This window comes from Nelusetta ayraudi, unplaced genomic scaffold (genome assembly GCF_046127955.1).
Source record: "Nelusetta ayraudi isolate G7.1 ecotype Tasmania unplaced genomic scaffold, CSIRO-AGI_Nayr_v1 ptg000027l, whole genome shotgun sequence".
In the NCBI taxonomy this organism is placed as follows: Eukaryota; Metazoa; Chordata; class Actinopteri; order Tetraodontiformes; family Monacanthidae; genus Nelusetta; species Nelusetta ayraudi.
In genome coordinates this window covers 2148764-2165559 of record NW_027466077.1, presented here as the reverse complement: position 1 = coordinate 2165559, position 16796 = coordinate 2148764, and the positions used below count along the sequence as shown (strand labels likewise).

At 45.8% G+C, this 16796-nt stretch overlaps 1 protein-coding gene across 1 annotated transcript in view; it reads right to left on the bottom strand.

The window, feature by feature from the left end:
- The window catches only part of anks1b (ankyrin repeat and sterile alpha motif domain containing 1B), a 149699-nt gene extending 134992 nt beyond the window's left edge, over positions 1–14707 (bottom strand). The window contains exon 1 of the mRNA XM_076030124.1: positions 13935–14707. Within this exon, the coding sequence (XP_075886239.1) occupies positions 13935–14065 (131 nt within the window). The 5' untranslated portion in view covers positions 14066–14707. The remainder of the gene's footprint in view (positions 1–13934) is intronic.
- Between the last annotated feature and the right edge of the window lie 2089 nt (positions 14708–16796).

Below are 16796 nucleotides of genomic sequence, written 5' to 3'. Positions count from 1 at the left end.
CTACATTATTCCGGCTCACATTGGGAGGCGGAGCTGTAGCTGCAAACAGCTGAGTCAAATACATGCATGCGCGTTTTGCAACTGATCCGCTCGAGAAAAAAATGATCAGCATCACTTTGTCACCGGTTTGGGAAGTAAACGGAGTCGCACAACAGCTGCACCGCCGCACAAACTTGATGCCGACATTGCAGTAGGACGTTCACGTGAAATGTTGTTGGTGTCATAATTCAAACCGTGAGCTGGCAGTAGGGTTAATGTGGGTTGTTGTCTTTTTGTAAGTGAGTTCTGCATTCATTTCATAGCGCTGAGGCCCACAATAAGCTTTCTGTCTCATTTTTTTCTGATTTTAAAATTGGTGGTTTGCGCTGTGAAAAGCAACCACCACAGACGGCTGCACAAACAAGATGCACTCATCAAGGGACCACGATACTAATATTTATTCAGGGAAATGAAAATCCGGCTTTGGCCTGTTTGCATGTGAACACAATATCTCAATTATCAAAAAGTCCTTGTAAACGCAGCCATTCTGGTTGGTTTTGTGTAAACAGCGAGGGAAGAAAAAAAAAAACAGAGCAAACCCATTTTTTTGTCAAATCTCAAACCAGCTGCTGGAAAGGCTTTGACTCAAAACTGTCAAGGACGAGAGATGAGAGTGGTGGGGGGGGGGAGGAGTCCCTGGATGCAGAGTGGCAACATGACAATGCAGATTAGATCATGTGACCGCCTGGGTGAGACACAGACGGGGGAGTTATATTGACAAAATGTCACACGCTGTTGTTGTCAACACAATTTTTCAGCAAGCTGTAGTTCACCAGAGCATGCATGATGCGCGCGCACGTCCACAGCGTGTCCCCAGCCAAAAACATTCATGCAGGGAGTCTCTACTGTTTGATACGATAAGACAAGATATTTCCTTTATTAGTCCCTTACGGGGAAAATTTACAGTGTTGGCAGCAGCTGTCTGCACATACTCATACATACTCATACAGCGCACATAGTGGACATTAACCTGAGTAAAAATTGTAAAAAAAATATATATATATGATTAAAATATAATACATATAATGACAAAGCATTGCAGTTATTGCACATGTAGGATTCACTTGTTGTTGTTGGGTCTACTGGGAGCAGAACTGCTTGCAAAGCTTGGAAACACAGCGAGCGCGGCGGGGCTTTCCGTCAGGGCCAACGAAGCTCCGCATAGTTTGGCTTCTTTAAAAATCTAGTGGGGGTGGGTAAAAATGTAAGGGGGGGGGGGGGGGGGTGGAAGGGAGGAGCAGGCCTGCTAGAAAATCCATAGCGCGGCTGTTATCACGATAATAATTGGTTTTCTCCCCCCCCTCCATCCTTACCTCACCCACCCGTATCTCTCGCCTCCACCTCCTCCATCTCTCTGCACACCGACACTCCCCTCCAACAAAGCCGTGCAAGGTACAAATAAAAAAAAAAAAAAGGCAGACTTGCTGTAAAACGCATCATCTTCGTCGTGTTATGACGAGGACGTCCCCTCCCACTGCCGCCACCCGGAACTTGGGCGAACAAAGAGCGAAAGGGAAAACTCTGGTGAACAGGGCGAAAACAAAGGACAGAAGAGAATGCAAGCATGTATTTGTGCACGGCGTCGCACAAAGAGGCGTCGCACGTGCGCGCACTGAGAGACTTCCGCAGACGTGATTAGCGTGGAGCATGTAATCAGTGAATGGCCTGATTAGTGGGGTTACACTGCAGCGCCAGACAAAGGGGATCCATTTACTCATCCTCTCCAGAAAGAAAAGAGGCAGAAAAACGGGGAAGTGGAGGGGAGTGTGTGTGTGTGTGTGTGTGTGTGTGTGTGTTGGGTGGGTGGGTGGGAGGGAGGGAGGGCGTGCTGAGACACACACAGGGGAGAAGCTATAAAAAAAATCATTTTAGGTGTGTGTGGATGCCAGAAAGACCGAAAACACGCACGCACGTGCGCGCACACGCACGCGAGCACAAGCTGGCAGACGCAGACAAAGAGGCGAGGAGGTAGAGTGAAGCGACAATAGAGAAGAGCAAGAGAGCTAACAGCCAATGAGAGGAGAGAATAGGAGACGAGGATGAAAGAAAGACACGACCAGGCTGCCACACACACAGACACGCACACGCACACATATCTTGGTGTAACACAAAGAGTTGGTGCGTAGGCCGAAATCTGCAGGGGGGGTTCTGCTGCTGCTGCTGCTGCTGCTGCTGCTGCTGCTGCTGCTGCGGTTCAACATTCGGCGCTGCTTACTCAGCTACGGCTCGCTCCAGTTTTTTTCCCCCATTACCTCGGAGGAATCGCAGATGGAACTAAACGGCTAAAGAGAAAAGGAAAGAAGGAAAGTCCTCGCCAGGGTCGACTACAGCGTTGGCGATGAATGCCTTCTCGGAGAAGGCTGTGTAGAAACGCCTTTTGCAGAACATCAACAACTGAGAGCATGAAGAAAAAAAAAATCATCCAGACAACTGACCTCCATCGTGAGACTGTTGCTCAGTGTCGGCAGTATTTCGGCCCCCAAAAAGCTCTGAATGCGAAACACAAGTTGCATCTGTCTGGATGTGAGTAGAAAGTTTCATCACCCGTTGAGTTGCCAGGTCAAGTGTCTTCGATATCCTATGAAAAAAAACTTTGCAACATCTCAAAAGCCTTCAGGGATAATAGTGTGAAAATAACAACGCCCAAGTATCACCATAACAACTTTGTGTGTCAAGGCAAGCAAGTGCTTTTCAGTAGCTGAGTTTCCTTGACAGATTTTCGCAAAATAAAAGCGATATTTGAAAAATTCCGACAAAGTACAAATGCGATATGCAGGTGTTTCCATTGAATGGTGTGAAGTGCATCAGCTGTAATTCTTGTAAAATCTTGTCCCACAAGGCCCCACTGTGAGGAGAACGGAAGAACAAAACATTTTGCGATAAATCTACATTTCAATGTTGTTTGCGGTCAAGAATGGTTGCTCTATTTTTCTCTTTGATTACTTGGAAAAAATATTCCGCCTCCTCCTCCGTCCAAACATAAGGCGCCATTTTCACTTGAAGTGAACTGGTCACGTGACTCCATACGTCACGTCCACTGAAGTGTAAATGAGAAAAAAAGTGTTTCCATGACACTATGATATACCTCTATATCGATACGTCTGGAAAACCACCTCATGAGAGAATGAAAACTTTTTAGTGATATTTGAGAAGTTTTTCCAAGTTCAGGTGTTTCCATTACCATTTTTTTTATTGCGATATTTAGGTTTTGCACAATTCTAGGGGTAATGGAAACGCAGCTTTTTACTCAAAATGAAAAATGAATTCTATGCATTTCTGATGCATCTCTAAGTCTTGTGAATCGTTTAATATCTCCTTGTCCACACAGGGACGGACAGATGGACAGACAGAGGAGAGTGTTTTGGTGGGAGTGAAATAAAAAAAATCTAATAAACAAACCTGTCAGACAAAGTGCACAGGTGAGAAAGGTTGTGCAAAGGTTACATTTCTAATGCTGTGGCCTACGCCTCAGGACTTGCCAGGTGTGCGAGCACGCAGCGTATGCAGCCCCAGGCCAAAGACACACGGCAGTGGGGTCTCTCAAATTACAACTCTTAATGCTTCCATCTTTTTTTTCCCCCAATCTGTCTTTTCCAGTGGATTCTATAACAAGGCGGCATACTTTCAGTTGTGAGGAAAGCAGGAAGCGACAGTTCCATACACAGTAATGCAACGCAGCAAAATGCATGATCTCGTGCCTCGGAGAGCTTTTCTCGACGCAGAGTTGCCTTTCTTCCACACAATGGGATTGCACACTTCGCCCCAATGCATAAAAGAAGCGGCAGAATAACAGCGACCCTCTCCCTCTGTCTGAGATAAGTGGATGCTGAATTTGGAAGTGGCCGACATGAAAACGAGCGCTCTGTGAATGATATATTCTCAATTTTTCATTCAGCAGTTTGGGGGCAGATGAATATTTGATGGCCTTTTTAGAGAAGACTCATTCATCACATTGTTCTTGAGGCCAGAGCGGAGAAGGGATGAGGTGATGTGGAAACAGACTGCTGCAAAGTGTCCAGTTATTGAGGCTCATTAGCGAGAAGATGGAGCACGCCAATGATGGATTAACAATTAGAGCGCAGAAGAGGAGTGAGATAGGGGGGGAAACCATTTCTAAGGTCCTGGATGATGAAGAACTGTTCTAAATGTCTCTTGTCTCTTGTCTCTTGCCTGTCAGTGAACTCAGAAATAAGAGTTTAAGAGTTAAACTACAAACTTTATCATGGACACAGTCAATGTTAACGACGTTAACGGTCCTATGAGAAATCAAAACTAAAAAAATGGGTTTTCAGTTGCTGTTTGGATGTAAATTGGAAATACAGCAATTCCACTCAGGCCTAATTAAACAAGCATTTTTCTCATTAAGGGTTAAACGTTAACAGAGATAATATGAGCCCTTTAAAAATAGCTAGATACAGAAAATACTTCCAACCCCAACCTGAAAACAAAACAAAAATCAATAAAGTCCAACTGTAGCAGATGGGAATGAACCCGTACCACTTTTTTACAAAACGAGTAGAGTATGAGTACCGATACTGAGTACTGAATAAGACCATTGCACAATAGAGAATTACTTTGTTCTGTTATGTGAGCAACATTCCTCAACATGTTTTTTCTAGAACACTGGGTGACTGCAGTACAAATACAAATTTAACAAAATCCTCATATACATACATCTACAACTGAGATCGGTGTCGTGGTAGCCATTGATAGCTGATACTGGTATCGGTGCATCCCTAGTAGCAAACTCACCGAATCATAAATATGCAAGCCGTGTTTGCCTCCGCTTGGGTAGATGCGTCACACACACGCGTGAATACATTTACAACGACCACATTGTAAAGCTGCACCGCACAATATCATCATCGCTGGCTGTCGACGCAGTCTGCCGTCAGGAGAACAAGCCCAGAGAGATCGGGAGAGACAACGAGAGGCAATCTATCGGCATCGACAAGGAGCCTGCTGGGAGCTGTGCGTGGCGCGGGAGGCGGCTTTCAGCTCGAGGTAATTTACTTCCTGGTTGCTCCGAGCGCGCTCTCCCCTGGCGTCAGCGCCGCCGAGCGTGGGAAATCGATCGCGGGGTAGGAACTTAAAGGGCCACGACTCGCAGGTAAGAGGACCTTACACCCCCGCGAGACACGAGCACGAGCCTGAGCTTGTAAAGAAGTTGCCGCACAAACACCAGTCAAAAGCATCAGCGCCAGGGGTGAAGGTGGAAGCACTGGAGTCGAGTGCGTCCGTGGCGGCTCAGTCTCCGTCTGCGTGTCCTATCCACATCCATATTTCATGCGCTCGCCTGTGCTGCCAGCGTGCCTGGGCTGCGGTGTGTTCGGGGGTTGAGCGCTTGCTTGTCACGGAGCTGGCTGGGGTTCACTGAAGATACGAAGCCAGTTGTTGGTGGGGGCAGCAGGAAGATGATGAAGTCGCTCGGGTTTCCATGACAGGTTTTTGCAAAATAAAAGCGATATTTCTACAATTTCGACAAAGCACTATTGCGATTTGCAGGTGATTCCATTAAATGGTGCGAAGCACGTGAGCCGTAATTCTCCTAAAATCTCGTCCCACGAGACCCCACTTTGAGGAGGCTGGAGGTACAAAACATTTTGCATTTTGGAGCAACTCTTTCAGTTGTCACTACTGCTGTTGTTGCTATCATCATCAGGAGACGAAGGCAGCGGGTGATAGTTCAAAGGCAAAGCCCGTACGTATGGGAGCGGACACCAATAAAGGGCATCTGGGAGGGGATTCACAGACGAATTGTGGTCACATGACCCCGTCCGTCATGTCCGTGACGTGTAAATGCGGAACAAAAATGTGTGTCTCCGTGACACTTTTGTGTATACGTCTGAAAAACCACCTCATGAGAGCGTCAAAACCTTTTGGCCATATTTGAGAGTTTTTTCTCCAAGTTGCAAGGCCAGATGGGGTTTCGGCTGCAGTACTTTGAGTAGCCACTGGAAAAGAATTGACGCACTGGCATTGTGCCAGTGTGGTATCTAGTTCTTATAATACATCCATGGGGAAAAAAACACAAGCTGATTTCAATGAACGACAATTCTCTTGACCGTTCATCTCATCGACCTCCAATAGAAGCAAAATGTTCAATCGGGCTCCACTGCAGATCAGCTTCCCTTCACCTGCTAAAAAACGAAGCAACGTCTGCGAGCTGATTCCATAGCATGGAAGAGAGCGTGGCGGCACACATTTCACAGCCTGTGCGTTTGTCCAGCAGCAGGATTTCGACACAAGCATTTCTACTTTCCACTCAAGTAACTTCAAAACGCTCACCAAACGCGCATGGCACTCACTTAGTGGCCCTCCAATGCTTTTCAGCAGCACCCTGACCATGTAGCGACATTAGCATTTCTAGCCCTCTTCTCTCCACGTCTTATCTACTTCAAAAGCGGTGCTTCATTAACCAGAGCCATCTATCAGAGAGCCAGCTGGAATGCGCGTGTGTGTGTGTGGGTGTGGGTGTGTGTGTGTGTGTGCGTATCAGTGCCATGTTATGTGGGGTCACAGGCTTGTAGATTAGTGTGACAGACTGGACGTCACACCTCTCCCGCTCTGCGTGACGCCCCCTTTGTCTCCTCTGTTCAGCATCAACATGTTTTCCCTTCGCAAGGGCCAAACCACAACATGACCAGGAGAAGAAGTGCGAGCAGTCAACTCATGCAAATGTGAGGGGCTTGAAATCATGGGATCGTGGGAACTGAATGAACAGAAATGAAAATCTTCAAGTTAACTTATGATTTACATCTTTCATGAGAAAGCTAAGATTCACAAGGACACAAAATTTTGCAAAAAAAAAAAATAAATAAGTCACACTACTAAACTAGTTTCTGTATAAACAAAACAACATACTCCGTGGTTTCTAAATACTGCTAATGTCCCTTTATAGCTGGAGCTAGACTCGTCCCATCACACTAATCCAATCCATGTGAGAAACTTACCTCATTTTATTGTCTAATCTGTGTATGAACCTAAAAGGGAAGTGTGTACTTTGTGGTCCAGGCCTCATGACAAAGGCCACTGCTGTGGACTTAAACCAAAAGCAGTAAAGGTTAAAGCTCCTTGTGTGAGCATTACTGGGGGAAAAATAGAACCCAAGTGGTAATCCAGGCAGCAAAACAGACTTACAAACTGCCTAAGTCTGGCACATTTACGATTCTAGTGGGCGGAATTAAAAACTCATATTAGGGCTTTTCTCTGAAACTTGATTTTTTTTTTTTATTTCAACTTTTTTGGTAAAACTACAAAAGACAATGGAATAAATTACTTTTAAAAATGTTATCTTTACTTTTAAAGAAAAATAGCAAACACATTTCCTTATTGGGAATGAAGTGCAACCGAAAGATAGTGTAAATCCTCCATGGGTTTAACAAGTGACCAGACAACATTTACAGTCTTCTTGACCAAACAAAGATGAATCCGTTGGGATTAATGAAGTGCAAACCTCACTTTCAACAAACTTCCCTTAAAATCAGTCCCGGAAGCATGCAAGAGGAAAATCGATTTTAAGATTTTCCTTTTTTAAACATCATCTTTTGGCTAATAAATCCAATTTCAATTTCAATTTGATTAATCACACAGCCTTAACCCACATTATCCCCATTTTTGGAATTTTGTATTTGGTCCAAGACTGAACGGGTGGGTGAAGCGAGGACATGCCGACGTGAACGCTGGCCTGCAACAAGCTACTACCAAGTCGCCAAAATCAATGATATCCCTGCTTCTGTCCCAACACACGTGTTTCTACACTTCCCATTCACCCAGAGGTCACCGCAGCCATGCGTCTTCCCCGACGTGACCTGGTCACTGCCAATAAATCTCCAGGTGGTTAGAAGTGAAAGGGAGAGGAGGCTCTTCTCAGAAGGGGACGCGGATTCCCCGAATTCCCCATTTGCCACCGTTGGCGGCAGCCATAGGCATGATGGGTAAAAGATGTTCCCGGCCTGGCGGTAACGGATGCGGTGCTGAGAGAGGAACAACGAGTTGGGGTGGAGTGGGGGGGTTGGGGGTTAGGAGGAGGAAGAGGAGCAGAGGGAGTGATGGAGGAGGAAGACAGCGACAGAGAGAGAGACTGACAGAGAATCCAGGACGCCAGATGGAGGGAGAGGGACGGAGATTTGAGACACACACACACACACACACACACACACACACCCTGCACAAAAAAACTAAGATTTAAAATGAGGGTGGAACAAAGATTGGCAGAGGCTTAAGAGTGAAGGAGAAACACATCAAACCAGTGTGTGTGTGTGTGTGTGTGTGTGTGTGTGTGCGTGTGTGTGTGTGTGTGTGTGTGTGTGTGTGTGTGTGGGCAAGCACGGAGGTTTGGAATCTTGGCAGGATGCAGCCACAGAGTTTGGCCAGGATGCTAATGTAGATGTAACAAACCTCTGAGTTTGATCTCAAACACACACGTAGACACACACACACACGTGCACACAAAGACAAACTTCACAATTCAGCAGTGTCCCATTGTTTGCGTTATCTGTAGGGGAAAAAAACACCAAGGTGAAAATACACAATGCCGCAACGCGCGGTTGTTTTGGTGTTGCTGTCGAGTCAATGGATTCATCTGGGTTTCATCTGCCACAACTCAGAGGTGGTGGAGTCCTGGTTTATTTACATATATTTAAAAAAAAAAAACAGAATATGCAGCCTTCTATGCAGAGTGTCGTCTCCTGCTCGGTTTGAGCTCCTTGCTGGGACTGGTGCCTTGTTTGAACTGCCTTGCTTGGAAGGCGACCAAAGAAAAAAGAGGGCGGAGCCAGCCACTGGATGAGGGTCAGAAAATGTTTGGACTTGAATTCAGCTGAGCGCTCACTTATTCAGCCAAAAGAACCAAATGAATGAATGAACCGAATGAACTTCCATCTTAAAAGACAACACACCTTTAACTCTTACTGATAAATTTCCCCCGAGGAAAACCCACTTATATTTACACTACCAGTCAAAAGTTTGCACACACCCTATGAATTTAATGTCTTTTCTTTCATTCTCATGACTTTTGGCTTTGCAGTTTCTCACTGAAGGCATCAAAACTACGTATGAACACACATGGAATTATGTAGGCAACAATCAAAGTGTAAAATAACTCAAACACTTCATTCTTCAAAATCGCCACCTTTCATAAAAAGCATAATCCTTGCTCATATATTTGATGTGGGTAGTGTAGTGTATATATGAGAACCGTTCTGCTAGGAAAACCAAATTACTTTTATTGTTCTGTGATCATACACGTTTGTTAATGTACGTATATATGGGCACTATATAAAGCTTTTACCAGTATAAAACTCAAAAAAAAATCAAGCCAAATTTTACACACTGGACCTTGAAAACACGTTTTCAGGATGTGATGATAATGAGTTAATTTACACAGACAGACACACACACACACGCACACAATTGTGGACACAATCTATTGTGTCAGAGGGAAAAACTCGCCGGCAGATTTCCAGCTTCCAGAAGATGTGATCCAAAGCCGTGAGGAAACAGCATGAGAACAGCCAAACAAAAGGTTGCTCTTTGCTTCTCACTCTCACTGGGTGACACAAGAAACGCGCACACAGTCTATGGGCTACAAGCACAACGCCTGGATGACACATTTCAGGCAGAGACGAAGGCATCAGATCGCAAACGTCGAGGGGAAGGGATGCCAATTAAAATGTAGTCGGCGTCTCTTCCGGGAGTCACTTTGCTTTGCTTAAAAGGTTGTTTGTGTCCACTGGGGGCAGCAGGTAAACACACCGGGTTGTGCGCGCACACACACACACACAGGCTTTTCCCTGAATGTTTGCGAGCCACATCATTAGTCCTTCACCCGTCTCAGCGTTAAATCACTTCATCGCAACACGTCAAACACAGGCAACCATCCTCATCTTCTCACAACAACAGCATCGTGAGGCTGAGAAATCAGGCACAATCACGAATGCATCTTCAGCGTGAAATAGCATGAAGGAAAAATTCTATTTGAATCCTTTATTTATCAATACATTCCAGAGTTCCCACATGATGTAAAGGCAGGAAATGTTTGATATAAAGAAGTGGAAGCTCAGAGGCTCAGGTTTTTTTTTTTTGTCTCGTCTTAAATTTTTAATTCAACTTCCTGACAGTTTTGGGCAACCATATATGAACTATAACAAAATGCTTTTAAGTAAACAAGTGCTGAGAAGTTGCATAATAAGGAGCAAAAGTGATGTGATGTGTCTTCATCAAGTTAGAAAGGCCAAAATAATATGCTGACAATCCTACCGTATTTCCATGTGCCTTGGCGTTGTTTTTCTTCAACAATGTCGCATGTTAGATGAAATGTTTTTCACGTTAGCCTGAAATCATTCCAACTAATAATAATATTATAATAATAATAATAATGACAATTATTATTATCATTACTTTTATTATAGGCCACAAAGGTGCAAATTATGCCCCAACAACCCATGAAGAGATGATGAGCGTGCAGAGTATTTTAGGCTTCAACACGGAGGCCAACAAGCACACGGGCACCGCCAGCAAACAGGTCATCATGCTAAAAATATGAACCTCTGAAAAGACAATGAGATCATCCACAATTGATTTCGCACTGTAAACACGTGTTTGCGTGTGTGCGCGCTGCAATTTCAGGCCGTCTGTTACAGCCGGAGGCTCGTCGTTTCTCCTACATCCTGTGCAGACACATGCGTGTGTATCCATGTCCGTGTCCCACTTGGCTGTTTAGTGCAACTCTCTCAGCGAAAAGAGGAACCTCATGACTCTGGAATGCTACAAACGGCTCAGAGGCCTTAAGATGGGAAAGTATGCATTGATTCCAGAGGATCGTTCCCATAACGTTGGCCTGCACTCCCTCCTGCGCTCTGACCTCTCTGTCCCAGTGCATTCATCCACCAAAATAACCTGTAGCCACTAACGCCACTGGCCAATCCAATGTAATGACTATTCAATTAAAAAAGCATTTAAAAAAGATGTTTTCTAAAACTCCTTTGACATTCCTGTTTTTTCATTCGCATGACATTTCCCCACCAGGAAATGACCTTAATCGTAGCACGCTATTTTGCAAACCAGTCCCCTGAGAGCATGTTAGATCAACTTGTCCAAGACACATCAGCCCAAGTGTTGCTGTTTATGACTGGGGCAACAACCTCAAGTCTGTTTCTCCATCCCCCTCACCTTTATTTACCACTGCTCACGGTAAAAACAACCCCACATGAATTTGCAAAGTTAACGTACCATTAACCACACTGCTAATTTAGTTAACGCAGTGCCATAACGTGGTCCACACTCACTAGACTGCAATCAAATATACTGTGCCATGCATAACAGTCATGTTGAGCCATCTTCTCTTTCTGTTAGCCCTTTTAGCTAACTATTAACTAACTACTAACTCGTTTATACAAGACTACAAGACAAAGGGATTACAGCTGATTGATTACAAAGCAGTCCACGCATTTAAATTGTAAATCCTAATCAGTCAAAATTGGGATTTACACTGACATCGACTGCAAATTCTGTTAAAACAAAATGTAGGTCTTCCAACTACAGTGACTCACAAAAAAGCTGCCAAGTTTGACTATCAAGCACTGCGCCATTAGTTCACAGTGCAGGGCTGGGACGCAGCTTTAATGCAGACAGCATTTTCAGTGCAGTGAACCACAGATGTGGCGAAACACAAACACTTGTTGCAGGCTGTGGTGTGGTGCTGTTTTTTTTTTGTTTTTTTTTTATCAAATTATGTTCAGAGTTCACGGAGTCAAGGCCCAACCCAACACATAGCGCTTGAGCCTTTCTGCAGCCGGCAGAATGTCACTGTACAGAGCCTTGGCTCCGGCTGGCATCCTCCGCGCTGATGTGAAAATCTCATCCTCAGCCGCCAGACTCCGAGTGCTCGGGGGCGAGAGTCAGCGCTCCTCCCGAACGCCCCCAGCCTTTGAACTCCTAATCACCTGGCTCGGGCCTCGCCTCAGTACAGCTAGGGTGAGGCTGCAGGGGCGGGAGGAGGGGGACATGTAATAACCTCAGCATTTGTTCTCGCGGCCAGATGGGAGGCCTTTGTGGTTTGCATCCGGTCAGAACTGGCTTTGGGAAGCAACCATTCGAGATGTTTCACAATAGCGCCGACATGAGTTTCAGGTTCGCTTGTGATTCATAGGGCACAGACGTAACTGAAACTGATTAAACAAGCGAGACTCACTCATTCTGCAAATTCTACACCCGGAAAGTTAAACAGGTTGCAGCTAATGCAATCAATGTCCGAATGCTTGGCCGCAAGACGAGTAAGGCAACAGTAAAAAAAAAACAACAACAATGTGACGCACATATGCGTTAAATTTAGCGTTTATCAGGTAAAATCAGATGAAATCTGTCGCATGAACCATGAAGCAGAAAAACCACAGAATAAATGCAATCAACCTTCCACCTCTGAGCTGGATCGGGATTAGAAGACAGGCTGACGTTTCAACGGTAAGGAATGTTACCACACGGGTTAACAACAGAGCAGTAAACAGTAAACACATTTTGCGCTCAAGTGTGTGCACAAAAAATAAGCCCCTAAATAGATGTGTGCAGTTTCACATACATACTCAAATAAAGAAACCCCCTCATAATCTGTTTAAAACCACAGTAAGACTGAAAGTAACTGCAGTGGTACAGGCCAAAAATTATGCAAGGTTCACTTTTTTGCTTGCTCCTTTCATATATTATAAATTCTAGATTACACACAAATATGACAACGGAGTCACCAAAAGCATTTGGGACCAGCAGCAAGAATATGCAATGGCATATGCTGGAAAACACACAGATTTGCCCACACAAGGCACGTTTTTAACTCCTCACCAGGCAGCTGTTCTGGTGATGAGGGATGTGAGTTTGAGCTCGCTCGCTGTACCAAAAGATTGCTCACATCTGAAAGTGAGAGGTGCGAGCACGAACAAATATTCAATCACCTGTTACCCTGCCACGGTCAACAGCGACTTGACGGCGTTGGTGAACAAATAAATAACAAACCAACACACGAGTCAAGGGGAACGTGCAGCGTCTGCGCGCCACTCCAGACACAATCACAAACACAGAGGCTGCGTTCGGAGGATCGCCCAAGCATCCGGGATGCCAGCGTGTCCTCCTTCGCATCATGTGAACATAGCACATGTCCCGACAATGACTATACACAAAAAAAAAAACAAGGAAAGAAGAGGAAGAAGACACTATGGAGGAGGAGAGGGCAAAGACACACATCATCACTAGAGTAGAGCCATTGTAATATTGCCCATGATGCAAAAACATCAACTATTACAGGTGAATGTGACGGCACTGAGTGTTCTTCTTTTTGGTCTGGGCCCAGCACTGAGTACCGAGAGAGCGAGAGAGAGAGAGAGAGAGAGAGAGAAATACAGCAGCATGCAGCAATGCCATGGTGCCTTTGAGTGCACTTTGCCTCACACCGCACTCTTGACTTTGCATAATGGACTTCCTTGACTAATTTCCCCCCTGTGAAATGCATCATGTCACAACCTACCACACACACACACACACACACACACACACACACACACACACACACACACAAAAAAAGTCTCTGGGTTGCTTTCTATTTGATTTTCTTTTGCACACAACAACACGTAGAACAATCAAACAGGGCCAGTGCATGGTGATAGTGCGCTCCATACATGATGCAGATGGACTGTGGAACACTGGCAGCTCCCGGGCTAATTTCTGCTTTCTTGCTCAGTGACCTATGCCGAGGCCAAATGATGCCTCATTTTTGCAGCACGGGTACCACCGCAGGAATCCCCAGCCCACCCCAGCCCACCTCCTGCACCCCGGGGTGGTGGGTGGTTGGGGGGGGGGGGACTCCCCAGGACATCGCAGCGGTCATCACAGCAGCAGCGGGTTCTTACCTCAGCAGACTGTGTAGCGGGATGGAGCCGGAGCCCGAGCCCAGTATTCCTTTCTTCCCGCTCAACAATTTCTCCACCAGAGCGACATTGCCGGTGCGGGCGGCTTCCAGCAGCTCCTGCTCCTTCCCCATCCCGGACACCACAAGTTTGCAGCGGCGGGGTGACGGCGGTCCAGCAGCGGATGATAATCCGAGAGATGTCCCATAAATCCACCCCCCAACCTCCAGTCGACCCGCAGCTCCTCACCGCCGCACCTGAGCGGCTTCCCCGTCACTGCATGCCGCCGAGTGGCGCTGACGGCGGAAGTGTCGTGGATGCTGCGGAGCAGGTTTGACGCGCACGGCACGGCACGGCACGGCTCGGCTGGGCTGTGTCTGGTGCCTCGTACAAACAAACCTCAGTTCATTCACAAGCGCAGCGGCGCGCGAGCTCCGTTATTCCTGCTCTTTTGCGCGTGTGCGTGCGTGCGCGTGGCTTCCCAGGTGTCACCTCAGTGGGAAGAGAGAGAGAGAGGTGAAAGCGGCAGGCAAAAAGGAACGGAAAAGCGAGACAAAAGTAAGGAGTAAAGCGCGGTTAAGACAAAAAAGAAAAGAAAAGAAGGGAATGAGAATGTAGGAGTGACCCACGGGGGTTCTGACCCAAAAGGAAGCTCCAGCGGAGAAGAGGCGAAAGCTAAAATAAACCGCCCCCTTCCACCCAGCGAAGGCTCTCCTTCCCCGGTTGGTCTCCCCCGAACCGACTGCCTGCACTGGCTCCCCGGTGCTGCTGCTGCTCATTAGTGGTGTCGTTGGAGACACCCGAGTGAAGTGACTTTGTGGTGAAACACTCAACATCCTGTTACACATTTCAAAATAAAACCACCGACAGACCAGCGGTTCTCAACTGCCGGAGTCTCAGTCAGGACCCACATCATGTTTTTCCTTGTCATGAAGTCTCGACCCAAATTTGTTTCACAGCACTGAAAGTTATTCCACAAAAATTAAAATGTTAGCCCACTTCCTACCATGTCTACGAAATAAATTATTGGATTGAATTGTGTGCCCTGCAAAATGTAGATTTAAATCCCCATTTTTGAAGAAAAGAAGAAGAAACTACGTTTGATTTAGGGGGAAAGGATGGATGGACATCAAGGAATACATCACAGAAACTCCATTTATGGATATTGTTTTAGTTAAAATAAATTGTAAGGATGGACACTCAACAAATCCGGATTAACTCGCAGTGGTTTAAATTTGTTATTAACAAACTAAAATATATTGAAAATGGCACAAAAAATTAGTAAAATAAAAAAAAAACTTATGGGCCAGGGAAATCTGGGTGTCTCTGCTGAGACTGTTGCCCATCCTGCAAACCAATTCCAGATCAGCCACTAAAGATAGATGAATGGAATACAGTAGTATTTACATTAGAGTCCATAAACATTTTTTTTTTTCCTTTTTTCACTAGCAACTATATATAGAATCTATCTACACAATGCACTAGCTGGTTACTGTAAAAACGGACTCACGTCCTTTATTTTGAAACGACCTTCGCAGCATTACCGTTGACACTATGTCTGTCTTGACTTACAAACCTACTGTACAGTCTGGGTGTGGATGACAATGCCACAGCAACCAACAGGAGGCAATGCCTTTGTTAGTTCTTCAGAAGAAACGTCCCAGAGAAAAGCCCGGCAGCTGCGCCAGCTGTTGCCATTTCCACGCCATTCATGTCTCCTGCCAGGGACATGTGCATGCGCAGACGGTGCCGCGGGCCCGAGGATGGGAGGGGGCGGTGAGTTTCCTCCGGATGAGGCCCCTACAGAAACAGGTGAGAACCAAAAATAGCCTCTCTCTTGTGCCTGAGATCAATTGCTTGGAGAATTGCTCAATGAACGCAGAGGATGGGTCTTTGCGTTTATGTTTTGTTCTGCTCTGATGTGTTTACTGACAGCCTGGGAAACCACACCCACTCAAACACCCGTTTTCACTGCCACTGGTGCATGCTGGGACCTGCCTGATGGTTTTTACCCAGGGAGCCACTTTAGTTGTATTATAGAAACGTGTTATTTTCTTGAGCTCCACCTACATCTAAAGACTCCCATTGGGCTGTGTTTTGGCCTGCAGCGGATCCAATTAAAATTTTTAATTACCGTTTAATCCATTTAGCATATTTGTTTACCTTGATTAAGCCATCACATGTCTGCTTTTCCGGACTTGGATTTCTCGGTGTCTCAAGACAACACAAATGCATTTTCCTAAATTCAGGATTATTGTGCAAAACATTTCTAAATCCTTATATATAATTGCTTTTCATTGAACAAATTGCTGATTTTGTTTGGCGTATTAGTAGATCCCAATTTCAACTTCACAATTTTTCATGAATAACACATAACGGCCGCATAAGGACTTACCAATTCGATAACTATACAATGACTTAAAGAGTTAAGTAAGAAATCACAGAGGCGCAGGTCTCTGCCTGCAGTGAGGACACACAGAGCAGCAGAAGTAGTGAACAGGCAGCTGCATCCCCCATCGGGCTATTTGGACGCAGACTCAGGCCGCTGCTCCGTGCCAGCGCACAACCTGATGCCTCGCCTTTTTATCATATTTCCCACAATCCAGCTGTGCACGGTGCTGGAACCCTCCCCAGCGCATTAAACGCATGTGTGCATGCTTTGCTTACATAAGTGGGCCCTGCGCTATGACGTTGCCGTCATCACAGACACGTTGAGCTTCGGTATATAAACAGGCTTTCATTTGAGCAGCAATGGAGCAGAACCCCTCAACTCCCACCCTCCCCAACACACACACACACACACTCTTAATGCCCCTCTATGACTCACTGCACTACTCCAGCCATAAAATGTCATGACCATTTATG